The following is a 12,517-nucleotide window of genomic DNA, read 5'->3' as shown; positions in this document are numbered from 1 at the left end:
ACGGCATCCGAGCCCCGTTAGCAACAGCAGCTCAGAGAAGCTGCTGTTGTCAACGTCATGGTAAGATGTTCACCGGTTGTCATTGTAACCTATTAAATAAACTTACTAACCGGTTTGCTGATATCTTACAGCCTTGTTGCTTAAGTGGCGGAATATATAAAAATCGGACATTAGGTCGGCACTAGAACAGGTCAAAGAGGGTTAGGAGGGTTTATTAGCTTGTTCTAGCTTGACTCATTACAATTCATCACTGTAATCAGGTTATACTAGTGTGCAAGCTCTTGTGTCCAAGTGTGAATTTTGGGGTAAAGATCACACTAAAAGGAAATGGGATCATTGAAATTAACAAGGTTCATGGAGACCAAACCAATATTCACAGCAAGTTTTACAGCAGTCTAGTCATTTGTTATGTTGGGTACAAAACTGATAACTTGAGACCTGAGGGAGGTGCTAGGCACCGTATATTAAACTAAAAGTTGTCTGGGGAATAGGAATGTGCTCACTAAATTCAAAGTGGAAATTTGCAGATGAATGCAGATGATTTAAGAAATAAGAGCCATTAGATTACCAGGATCAACACAGTTCATCCTCTGGAGACCATTAAAGTCCAGAGAAATTTTCACAGTACTCTGTGGTGTTGACAACAAAACTGATAATTTGACCAAATTAAGGAGTTCATCCACTGGGGAGCAGGAATATGCCCAGAACATATACTCATAGATTTTGTTATTTCATGCGTACACATGGAAATCTTGGGCTAATGGTAGTATTTGAGGAAAAGATCATGGGATTATCAAATTCATAACCCAGAACATATACTCATAGATTTTGTTATTTCATGCGTACACATGGAAATCTTGGGCTAATGGTAGTATTTGAGGAAAAGATCATGGGATTATCAAATTCATAAGAATTAGATGATTAAGCTTCATCATCTAGGGACAGTGAATATCTGCTTATTAGTTGTCTTTTCTTATCTACTGGGAGCACTAGAGTAAAAGCTAAATGACATGGCAAAGTGCCCTGTAGATTGCATTACTTCTTGTGTACATGTGGACATTTTAGGGTGATAATGGCACTAGAGAAAGACTCATCCTCTGGTGACAATGAATATACACTGAATATTATACAGCTATCCTGGTCATTAGTTGTTGTGTGCAAAACTGATCATGAGGTCTGAGAGAGGCACTAGGGGAAAGGTTGTGTAATGAACAAAATGGTAAAGAGTTCATCCTCTGGAGAGCAGGATTGGCTCAGAGTAATACATGGTAAACTGCCATTTAGATAATTATTTCTTGAGTACATGTGGACATTTTAGGCTGGTCATAGCACTTGAGAAAAGACTGATCTAATCATTTGGTGACAGGGAGGCACTAGGAGAAAAGGTTGTGTAATGAACAAACAAAAGAAAGTTCATTTTCTGGGGAGCTGGAACATCCATTAATTTGATAGCAAACTGCCCAATCAAATTAAATTTAATGAAATTTTGGGCTGATGGTGTTGCTAGTGGAATGATCACGGTGTCATCAAGATCATTAGGATTCATCCTCTGGGTACCATAAACACCAACAGCATGTTTCATGGAACTTGGTACTAGCCAATGCTTTGGACTTGAGTGAAAAGAATAATTTTTTATCATTTGCACCAATAAGAATGGGCAATGAGCCAAACGACATGCCTGTAATGTTTCACAGCTACTATAAAGTGTTGATGTTGATAGTTGCTTTTAAAGAAAGGACAATTGTACATTGTAAACGCCTCAATGACATCCATTCTGATCCAAATACTTGCATGGTTGTTAGCTGTTACTCAATATCATGTACAGTAAGACGTTTCTTGTTCAACTGCCAATCAAAATATGTTGATAGACCATGCGGAGGATAAATCAAAAAAATATCTTCTTTAAAATTCTATATTTTCACTGATTTTTAATGAGATCCTGTATATTTAAATACACTTTTCCTTTTGAAATCACGCAGAATGAGAATATATATGGATCCAACAGCTATGAATACTAAGTTAAAACTAAGTGAATGTAACGAAGAACCAATGCAGTTTACTGTACCAGTTTTGATATAAATGCATATACTGCTGCAGAGTTAAACTGGAGGCAAAGTATTCTGAAAAAGTTTGTTTCATTCCAGAAAAACACAGTTCCTGTTTGTTCAATATGAAAGTCTAATGTTTGAGAATGCTCTCTGTATTGTGCTGTTGCTGTCTGTGACAATTATACTTTGTGTGACTGTTGTAAATATGTCAAATATTGTGTATTATCTGTGTATGATTTTGTGTATACTTGTGTAAATACATTTATCTTCCTTGTACAATCGGTCTTTAAAAAGCCCTATTTGTCTATGTGTTCTGGTGATAACGCGTAACTCCACTGTCACATCTGTGATGTTTGATATTTCATTTTTATGTATGCCAAGAGTTTTTTGTAAAGTGAAATAAAAGACTGCAGATGATGGAAAGAGGCTGGATTATTATAGAAGAGAGACAATGTATTAGACAATGCATTAAAACTAAAGCTACATAGTTGTCGTTTAGATCACTTATCCAGTTACAACAGGCCAATAGACACTTTTTTTGGCAAAAATAATCTCATCACAAAGTCCAATAGTAGCTGTTATGGAGCTTTCGATTGTTTCACCTGATCTTCATCGGCAGATAGAGTTCACCTACCTGTAATATGCTTGTTCCAATTTCCATGTTTTTTCCGACCACTTTAGGAAAACAGCAGCAGTTGACAAACATCTACAATTTCAACAACATCTACAAGTCCATCCGCTGATAAAGATCATGTGAAACAATCGAAAGCTCCAGAACTGCTAATAATAGACCTTGTGATGAGATTGTTTGTCAAGAATGAACTTTCAATCTCATTTTTATAATTTATTCAAATATTTGTTTTTATTACAAAAACATTTATTATAGGCAACATTTCAAAAATAACAGAACAGAATAAGAGCAGGTCCTGTACGATTTGATACTTTTATGAATAACAAGATAACGATGTCAGTAATTATTTTTTCATGACTGACATTATCATGGTGTTAACTAAACATCATTCATAAACTGTCAATGTGATTTGTAAATAACTAGAAAGAAACTAAACTGATAAGTATGTTTTCAAACCCCTAAGTCAACTTCTGGAAATAATTATATATTTTAATGTTTGTTGATACTGAAAAATAAATTAGATCATGTCACAATACTGCTGCTGTTACAATTTAAAAATTTTGACTCAATTATCAAAATAACAAGAATAAATTCAAAAGGTAAAGAAAAGAACAAGACAGAAAAAGACCTAAAGATTAGTCAACATTACATCCAGCAGAGTTACAATAAAAATATTCAAGTATTTCCCCTCAGCTATAACCTGAGTTGTTAAACATTACAAAAGAGAAAAATGGTCAAATACAAAAATACAGCAGCAAAAATGATCTTTAAGACACACTCTTAATCGTTATTGATGTTTTGGAACTCAGTTTGCAGTTTTAAAACATCAATGGTGAGGTGGGTGGGGTTTAGGGGGCACAATAACAAAATCAGTGTATTTTTAAGGTACTTTTAAAAAAAAAAAAAAAAAAAAAAAAAAAAAAAAAGTAAAAGTATGTTGTTAAGAGAGTCTTATGGCTAAGACTCTGGAAACAACCCTAGCACAATTGATTTAATTGACCAACCAATCAGAAGAGTTAACAAACAACATTGACGTTCTTGTAGCTGTACACTCTTGCTAGCAAGGCAAAGAAATCTAAAAAACTAAAATTCACATAAACGGCAATGGAATGTCTTGATGATTATAAATTGAACAGAATCAGAACTGAAACAGAATTGTTTAATGAATGAAAAAGCCAGAAGGTTTGCGCTTTACCCCGTTTCTCACATTTTGTTACGCAGTTCTTTATATCATCGACGTTGTGACCAGAATCTTGTTTGTTTGCTGACATGTCAGTAACGTCAGCTTTGCATTATGTTGACAGGAGTGAGGAAAGTAGGATGTATATTGTTGGTATTTTTAACGTGTTCAAAGTCTTTATTGACAACAAACACCCGACAGTGATGTGAAGTTGTACTGCAGGCTGTCTCAGTACAGCTTGAAATCACTACAGATGTCCTTAAACCACAGGTCAGCAGAAATAGATATTTTCAGTTGTTTTTTTAAAGGGTAACTACCTCACATACAGCAACAAGCTTCTGTCCGAGCATATGTTAAAGAATGCAACAGCAGAGTGGAAAAGCACGACTGTAGGAGGCGTGGCTACATAGCATGTGATGTAATGGCCAAGACACAAGGGACACTGGTGTGACAGCGTAAAAATATATACTTACCTGTGGTTCCACATTTACCTGGAACACTTTCAGTTTCATGGGAGAGTTTTTTTGAGCTGCTGTTGGTCAGGTTGATCACTTGTTTATGCCCGAACACTGGCCACTTGAAACATGATTAAAACAAAAAGATGTACAGTAAATGTATAGTGTATGTGCTAGTGAAAATTGTTGTTGTTTTCACCACCCTTTAAGTACTTTTTTGCAGGTTTGTGTTTTTGCAGTCATACACTTGTGTGCCAGTGTGATCCACCTTCTGGTTCTGAAGTCAAACTCCTGCTATAGCTGCTCCGTCTCGGTGTGGACGGCCTCCGTCTGCTCTTTTGGGGAGTATAGTGCATTGAACTGGGCCTGGTTCTTGCTTATCATATCCTTGACATGAGGGCTGATCATACTCCTCAGACAGTTTAGCCTGACCAGCCCCGTCTGGCCTGCGGACGCCACCCACATATGGCAGTTCATGTTCGGGTTGAAACGCACCTGAGGAGAGGAGGAAGGCAATAAAAGCAACTGTCAATACAAGAAGTCATTTCATTTTCTGCAGTCTGCCCACAGAAACTTTTCCTATAGGTTGTTTATAACAGTTCACCATTGGCTTATCATTAACGCGCTGCGCTGGTGTAAAACAAACCGCGGTGGATGGGAGAAGTTGAGAATGTAGGGTGGTGATGACACTCACAGATCTGTGACCGTAGTCGTTGTCAGCTCTAGTAAAAAGTTCACTCCTTACTGGTCTCCACCACCGCCTCTGTGCTGTCTGCTGTGCGTGTGTGTGTGCGTGTGTGTGTGTGCGTGTGGCTGCAGCCTGACACCAAAACGTGGTTAGTTTGTGGTTGATTTGGCTCAGGCGCTGTGCTTTGAAAACCCTGTGTGACTGAATAGGGTGTGTAAATCAAATTATTTTTTCTAATTCATCACGTTTCTCTCAGTTGTTTGCGATGTGTTTATTGCACGTTTATATCTCAATGACGATGAAAATACAATTTATCGGTCAGCCTAGTTTGAACCCACAATGAGTTCAGACAAGACATAGGAGCTGTTACATGTGAAGATAACTGAACGAACCAAAAAAAAAAGCAAAACAACTAATTACAGGTTAAAAACCAGTTCTCCAATTTTGGTTCCGTCATTGTTGGGCTGCAGGAAGTTGTGGGACATCTAGTTGTCTATGTCTCTGATGCACTCAGACAGGGACTCGTCAAAAAGAACAAGCCATGTGTTTCTAGCGAGGGGTCTTACCTCTAAGCATTACTGCCATAATTTCAATCCCATGTGGAGCAGCCATGTCTGTGGCTTTCCCCATCCACAGCACTGCTAATGTTTTTCTGTATCGAGTCACTCCAGCTTTCTCTCATAATGCATGTACACTTCAAAACAACAGTTCTGCCATGACCTTTATGGAGCTGATAAAGTCCAGATTTTGGCGACATTGTGCTTATTTATAAGGAACCTGTAGCTGACTGATGAATGGACTCCGATTGTCTGAAAACTTTTACGTCTACTTGAGTAACTCGGTTTATAAACGAATGATACCTTCATTCAAGTGCATGTTTGTCCATCCTCTGTGAATGATTCAGCTGTAGCTCTCAGTAAGTCAATACCACTGCCTCCTCCTTCCTTTCCTTTACTGACGCTCATCTATCCCTCTCTTCATCACTATAAATCCTCCAGGTGTGCCTCGTCTTTTAATCTTTATTTTCCTCTCCTTGAGTCACTCTCTTCTCCTGCTTTCTAATCCATTTATCCCCTTCAGACAAAGAGCCGGACACAAAACCAACGGCGTTTGGGTTTTTTGAGATCGGCCCGTGAAGTGTCCGTCCATCATCTCATCCCAGAGGGCACGGCGACACCCTCCACTCTGCCTCTCTTAAAATTAAACACATCAAATCCTCAAATGGCTGCTTTCTTCCCACCCTCCTCCCCCTCCCTCCTTCCACTGAGGGTGACATTTTTCTCATTTTACACATCATTACATTCAGTCCGTCTTTATAGCTGCCCATCAGAAGAGGAGGAAGAAGATCCTCTGTCATCGCTTTCCTCTGTTTCCTTTCTCTTTCAATTTAGTGTTTTATCTTTCTTTTCTCTTCATCTTCTCCATGTTGAGCTGCAGCAGGAGTGTGATGATGCCTCGCACTGCGTACGTGTTTGTGTGTGTGTGTGTTATACCTTGTGCAGTGAAGCCAAAGGCATCTCATCCAGGTTCATCTTTGTCTTCACTTCCGTGTCTTTCATGCGTTTCCACAAAGCTCGTCTCTCGCTTCGTGCAAAGGTTCGCTGGAAGTCGGAGGAGATGGTTGTTAGAGTGTTAAAGGTAGAGCTGCAACAACAGTCAGTGAGTGAATTAGCCAAGCAACCAATTAGTTAATCAACAGAAAATAGATCAACTAGTTTAATTAATCACTTGGGTCATTTTTCAAGCAAAAATACCAAATTCTTGCTGGTTCCAGCTTCACAAATGTTATAATTTGATATATATATGAGATATACAATTTACAATTTATATATATTTTTTAGACAAAGCAATTCATTAATGAAGGAAATAACTGGCAGATTACGTTATTGTTACTTAAGTCAGTTAGGTATTCAAATGTACAAATTCTATCTGAATTTTCATAGAATTTGCCAAAGAAAATGTCAATTATTGTACATTTCAATCCACTATCATTATTCAAATATTAAGTTGAATGCGTGGAGGTGAACAGTCGGTGGCACTGATTCTCCGGCCGGCTGCAGAAGAAGAAGGTGCAATGGGATGATGTAATTGAAAGAGCATGGGTAAAACTTTAAATGAACATAAGGAATGTATGTTTCTTTCGTATATTAACTGTAACCTTTCAGTATCTTCATCGCTCCAATGTGATCTGTTTTCGTCTTCAGGCCATGTTGGAGTCACATGCTTCATGATTTATTTGCCATGTTTGTTTCCACTGCACTTGATGGCATTTTGCTTTTGTCAATATTTTTTTGATGTTTTATTAAAGAACTTCCAGTGTTTAATACTTTGGTTTTTTAATGTGCATTAAAAGGGAGAAAAAACTGAATTCACTTAGTGACAACATTTTCAGATCAATAATAAATAAAGAATGAATTATCATGGCAAGCAGAAGCTTTCTGAAATCTTCTTGTTTCCTAACTGTTAACTAGATGGAATAAATGATATTACATGGTTTACATTTTACATTTTCTTTTCAGGTTGGTCTTTTATATATTCTTTTTTTCTTTAATTTCTTTGTTGTTTTAATTTGTCTCTGCTGTGAAGCACTTTGTGACATAAACATTATCATCACTCACCATATCGTTGTCTGTATGGTGGAGGCAGTATTTCTTCACAGCCTCTTTGTAGGTCTGGAACTGTGGAGGGGGATATTTATCGTTTCCATCTCTTCCTCCTTCTTCTCTGTTCTCATTCGCTCCTTCAGATCCAGTATCTAGTTCTTCTGTCTCTCCTCCTTCCTGCTGGTCTTCATTTTCTTTTTCACTTTCATCATAAGGCATCACAGATGTGAAGTAGATGGGCTGAAGACACAGCATGAGCGAGGTTAATGAAAGGGACTGTCTTCAGATCCTGTTAGTGTTTCTGTCATATTCAATCCAGTGTTTGACTGTAAAGTTTATGTTTTGACAGTAAATTCAAAGCCACCAGATCAAGTTTTTATTATTTCAGGTTTTGACGATTTTAAGATGTGGTGAAGTTGTCAAAGACTAACGTAACATCAAATGAACATCTCAGACTAAAGATGGAAAAAAAGAAACTTAAGATGAAAGAAAAAAGAAAGAGTAGGGATCAAAGTTAACACAGCATTAAACTTACGAAGCGTCTCTCTATGGTGCGTTTGAGGTACGGAGGACTAGTGGTCATCTGAGGTAACAGGGCGAGGATCACCTCACCGAGGCTGTCTGCTGTCACCACGCTGTTCAACCACTCAGTGTAAGATATGGACTGCAACGACAGAAACAGACCAATCAGCACTGACGTATTACCCACAGTCGTTTTCTCTTGAATTACTGCCATGTCTGGGATTTTGCTGGAATATCGCACAATTAAATTCTATATGTTTCACTAAGAATTACTTTAATGTGAGAAAATTTTAAATTTATGGGATTGTAGTTGGCATAATATGAACTGACTCTAAACTTTCAGTGGAGAAAACTGGTTTATAAATGACTTTATAGTGAATCTAAGACATTTAAAGATAGTTCCTGTCATAAGACCAATTTCAGTACATTTTGTACAGTACAGTTTGTTTACATTTGTATCAGTTCAACCAAAAACTGCAACAAAATGAAGGTTTCTAATAGCTTTGTAATGAGAAATATATGAATATTATTATTAATATTAATAATATTCTATATTTTTCTTATTGTCAACAAACCCATGAAAGGACCAAAATTAACAATCCTTCATTATGATGAACAAGAGTCATGATATTCTTTCAGTATATGACATAAACATTCATTAAATGTGGTTTTAAATGCTGTTTCATTTATCAGATGAATCCTCACTCAAGTTGACCATTTCACCCACCTTCAAGCAACCCTCTAATTAGTTTTTAATTATGTCTCATTATTTATTTTCTTAACTTTTATACACAGTATATATATATACACACACACACAGTATATATATATATATATACTGATTTGTTCATTTTGTGTGTAACTTATTTTCATTTTTTAAAATATATTTTGCTGAATCATGTTGCATTTATTAGTTTAGTATTTTAATCATTTATTCTCTTTTTGTCTTTTCTAGAGTCAACAGGAGGTTTGATGTAGTTGTGTAGATGTGTGACCTCTCCTCCTTTTTTCTATTACTGTATCTGGTTTATGTAGTTGTGTTTGTGTGCATAAGAAAATAAAAACTCAAACTAAAACATGGACACAGCAGTTTAAGTGAAGACACCATGCAAAGTCCTGCTGCCATAAATTCTCATCAAAGCACCAAATGTGTGTTTATCCACAGATGAAAATACGTGTCTTCATCAGTGTCACACCCACAAATCACAGACTTCTTAAAGAGCAGAGCTCATCTGTTTTGTGCTCCATGAACGAGTTAGAGGACGTCAGTGACTGAAGGATTGAAGAGTCACACTCACCCACAGAGTGCCGGTCCTGGGAATGGCGAAGAGGGAGTTCATGGAATGGTCAAAGTAATGGACTCCTTGTGAACCCTTCCTGAATAAAACAAAACAGAACCGACAGAATTAAACATGACAGGTTGGAAGAAAGAAAAGGAAAGAAAGAAATAATGACACAGGAAACCTCAGATACTTCTTCAGTTAAAAGGTAAGTCCAACTTTTTTAAGTGCAAGTCAGTTTAATAGTCATGGGGAGCCAGACTACAACTACACAGCCTGAGAAAGCAGCTGTTTCACGTCCTCTCTGGAGGAGATTTGTCAAGAAAAATTTTGATGTCAGCAGATATTTTCTCATCCTGGGTTGAAGACATAACAGAAAGCCTGGGGGAACTGGGTTGTGTTTAAAAACATGGGATGTTGGGTTTAAACCATTTTCTGTTTGGAGCTTGAATCACATGAAGGAGTGGGGAATATCTAAACCTCTGCTTCTTTGATTCTTTTGATCATTTTAACCTGCTTTATGGAAGTGCAACACTTAATCACTTGAGTACACTTCAAAAATACATCAACAAGAAAACCAGTGTCCAGTTTTTGTTGACACTTCGACCTTTTCCACTATGAGAACTAAACCTGTAAGCAGGAACGTCCCATACTGTGAACCTGCTAGAACTCTGTAAGGTCTACGTTCTACCTGGTTTTCCACTGTCTTTTACAAACCAGAACATTTTGGATTTATGTTCGGCTCCAGACCGGCTCCCTCACCGCTGACCAGCCCTGCAGAGCCACTGTTGCATTTCTTCCCTCGAGAGTGACTGGACCTTGGATGTAGTGCCACCTCCTGAAGAGTGCTTAAAGCTAGGTTCAAGATCTCACCCCCGGAGGCAGAGGGAGTAAAGTGGAAATATAAGTAGTTCCTATAGTGACAAAAACCTAACTGTGTGCGTGGCAGATTTTGAGGCTGTAGATGTTGTTGTATTTGACTAAATTATTTAAAAATTATATTAATTATTTGCCTGCCCCCAGTTTTGGAGTCACAGACCTCCTGTAATATCAGTGTCTTTATGGAAATATACCATGTAAATGTAAATGTATGAATGTATGAGTAAAAAGAGGAGCTTCCTTACGCTACATAGGCGGTTTCCTGGGCCATCAGGAGGCCAGGTGCATTCAACGGCCAATAGATTTCATTGGTCAGGTATCGTTTCTGAATGGTGATTGGATCATGGAGCCTCCTCAGATCCCACGTCTTCACGTAACGGTCTTCTCCTGCCGTCACCAACAGGTGCCTGAGACAAGAAGAGGAAGACAGGTGAAAAGTTTGAGTGTAAGACATGTTGTTAATGGTGGGAACAATGCATGATTTTCCATCAGTGGAAAATATATAAGTGACTGAATATGTGATATTTACTTGTAATGCTTGAACACAGAAGTGAAATGCATCATCCTACTAACATTGATCACGACTGTCAGCGGTGTCGGACATAGAACAAATGAAGGCAGGGTAATCAATATGAGCACTTTTCATTGTGACAAAAACAGTGGCGTATGAATGTGGAGAGAAGAGACAAGGAGTAGAAGAGATGACAAACTGTTCAGGTAAGAAAAAAGAAAAGAAAAGAGATGTAGAAGTGGAACAGAGAGAGAGAGAGAGAGAGAGAGAGAAAGAGAGAGAGAGAGAGGGGTAGTTTTTATCTCTTTCAACATGGCTATGTAATTAAAAAGCAGTGATCCAGACAAGATATGTGTCCGGAGTCTCTGCTGCAGGATTAATCTTGTTATTCACCTTTAGTTCAACTTAAGGTCCAAACCTTTCAGATCTGCATTTACAGAAAACCAAGAGGCGACACTGACAAATGATAAAAAATGGAAATGGCTGTTCATCAAATTAGTCTCAGATCTGGCGCAAGATGAACAATAATGCAGTGACATCCGTGCCAACATTAATTATCTAGAGAAATTTCTACACTGTGTAGAATGTGAATATAAAATCGTATCTGCCGTTGTTGGAGTCAGGATTGTTCAGGACAGGATCAAATGAGCCTGTTAGTGCTTTTCTTGAGGGTCACTGCTCCGTCCAAAAGGACAACAAACATTAGTCTGACAGCTGTTATTGCGACAATATAATATTAAAATAATACAATTAATTCTGTTTTCAATTAATAAAAATAAGACCCCCCCCCCAAAAAAAAAAAAACTCCAGTATCTAAATAAAAGTCAAGAAAGTTTCCCCTTTCATAATTTTTCAAGGAAAATGACAAAATTGTGATGGTTCCTGGTTCTCAAATGAGAAAATGCTCTGCTTTCCTTGGTCTGACATAGTAAACTGAATCTTTTCAGGTTTGGATTGTTGGTCACACAAAACAAGATGTTGAATTATGTCACCTCGTGCTCTGGGACATCCTTTTATTTTATTTTATTTTTTTAAACTGATTTCTGAAGATTTACAGACAGAACAATTGATTAATTAAGAAATAATTTAGAAATCAGCAGATTAACAGATAATGTAAAAATCAACCCTGGTTATAATTTCACTGACTGATAGAAAAAGCTGCTCAACTCTGAAGGTCCAGAGATTAGCAAAATATCATGAGATGTACTTAGAGTGTAAATCATGGATGTTTACCATCTGTTAGCATTATCTAACAGAGTACTCGACTGCCCTGTAGCTACAAGGCAGTGACACTAGACGGTTTAATGACCAACAGTCTCATCGATCTGTCTTTTAATGCATGTTTTTTCAGCTATAACAGTTTCATTTTGTAGAGTGGCTAAAACACAAAATGAAGAGGGATGGAGCTGATACTAACCGTATTGATCATGAGGTTTCTAATAGTTGCTAGCATTGGCGCACTTTGGCTCAAACCCTGTTGACTTAGGTGAACTGATGGATGAGAGAGATTGAAAGCTTAAAATCTCAGCAAATCTCCTAAAACTGTTTTCACGTCAAGACAGAAGTCATTTACTTCAACACTAAAAGCCATATCAATAACATATTTCTACATTTTTTTTTTGCACTTTAAAAGATCATTGTTCAGCTTTAATCGTACTGTGTATTTTAGAACGACTGGAGCTTTTACTGTAGCTGTTTAGTAAAAAAAAAAAAAAAAAAA

The 12,517-nt window shown here is 37.4% G+C and overlaps 1 protein-coding gene across 2 annotated transcripts in view; it reads right to left on the bottom strand.

Moving 5' to 3' along the window:
• Positions 1-2,879: 2,879 nt before the first annotated feature.
• Positions 2,880-12,517, bottom strand: part of gtf3c2 (general transcription factor IIIC, polypeptide 2, beta) — a 28,034-nt gene continuing 18,396 nt past the window's right edge. Inside the window, exons 15-21 of one of the 2 annotated variants that reach the window (XM_087180367.1) lie at positions 10,532-10,693; positions 9,426-9,504; positions 8,141-8,269; positions 7,621-7,845; positions 6,496-6,603; positions 4,583-4,809; positions 2,880-4,435 (exon numbers count right to left, since the gene is read on the bottom strand). In XM_087180367.1, the coding sequence (XP_087036493.1) occupies positions 4,609-4,809; positions 6,496-6,603; positions 7,621-7,845; positions 8,141-8,269; positions 9,426-9,504; positions 10,532-10,693 (904 nt within the window). In that variant the 3' untranslated portion in view covers positions 2,880-4,435; positions 4,583-4,608. Of the gene's footprint in view, positions 4,810-6,495; positions 6,604-7,620; positions 7,846-8,140; positions 8,270-9,425; positions 9,505-10,531; positions 10,694-12,517 lie in introns of both variants that reach the window. The other variant, XM_023430324.2, reaches the window with a different exon arrangement.

The sequence above is a fragment of the Seriola lalandi genome, unplaced genomic scaffold (assembly GCF_002814215.2).
Source record: "Seriola lalandi dorsalis isolate HSWRI2012SDOR001 ecotype SW California unplaced genomic scaffold, Sedor1 jcf7180002054901, whole genome shotgun sequence".
In the NCBI taxonomy this organism is placed as follows: domain Eukaryota; kingdom Metazoa; phylum Chordata; class Actinopteri; order Carangiformes; family Carangidae; genus Seriola; species Seriola lalandi.
This window is presented reverse-complemented; position numbering and strand designations above follow the sequence as displayed.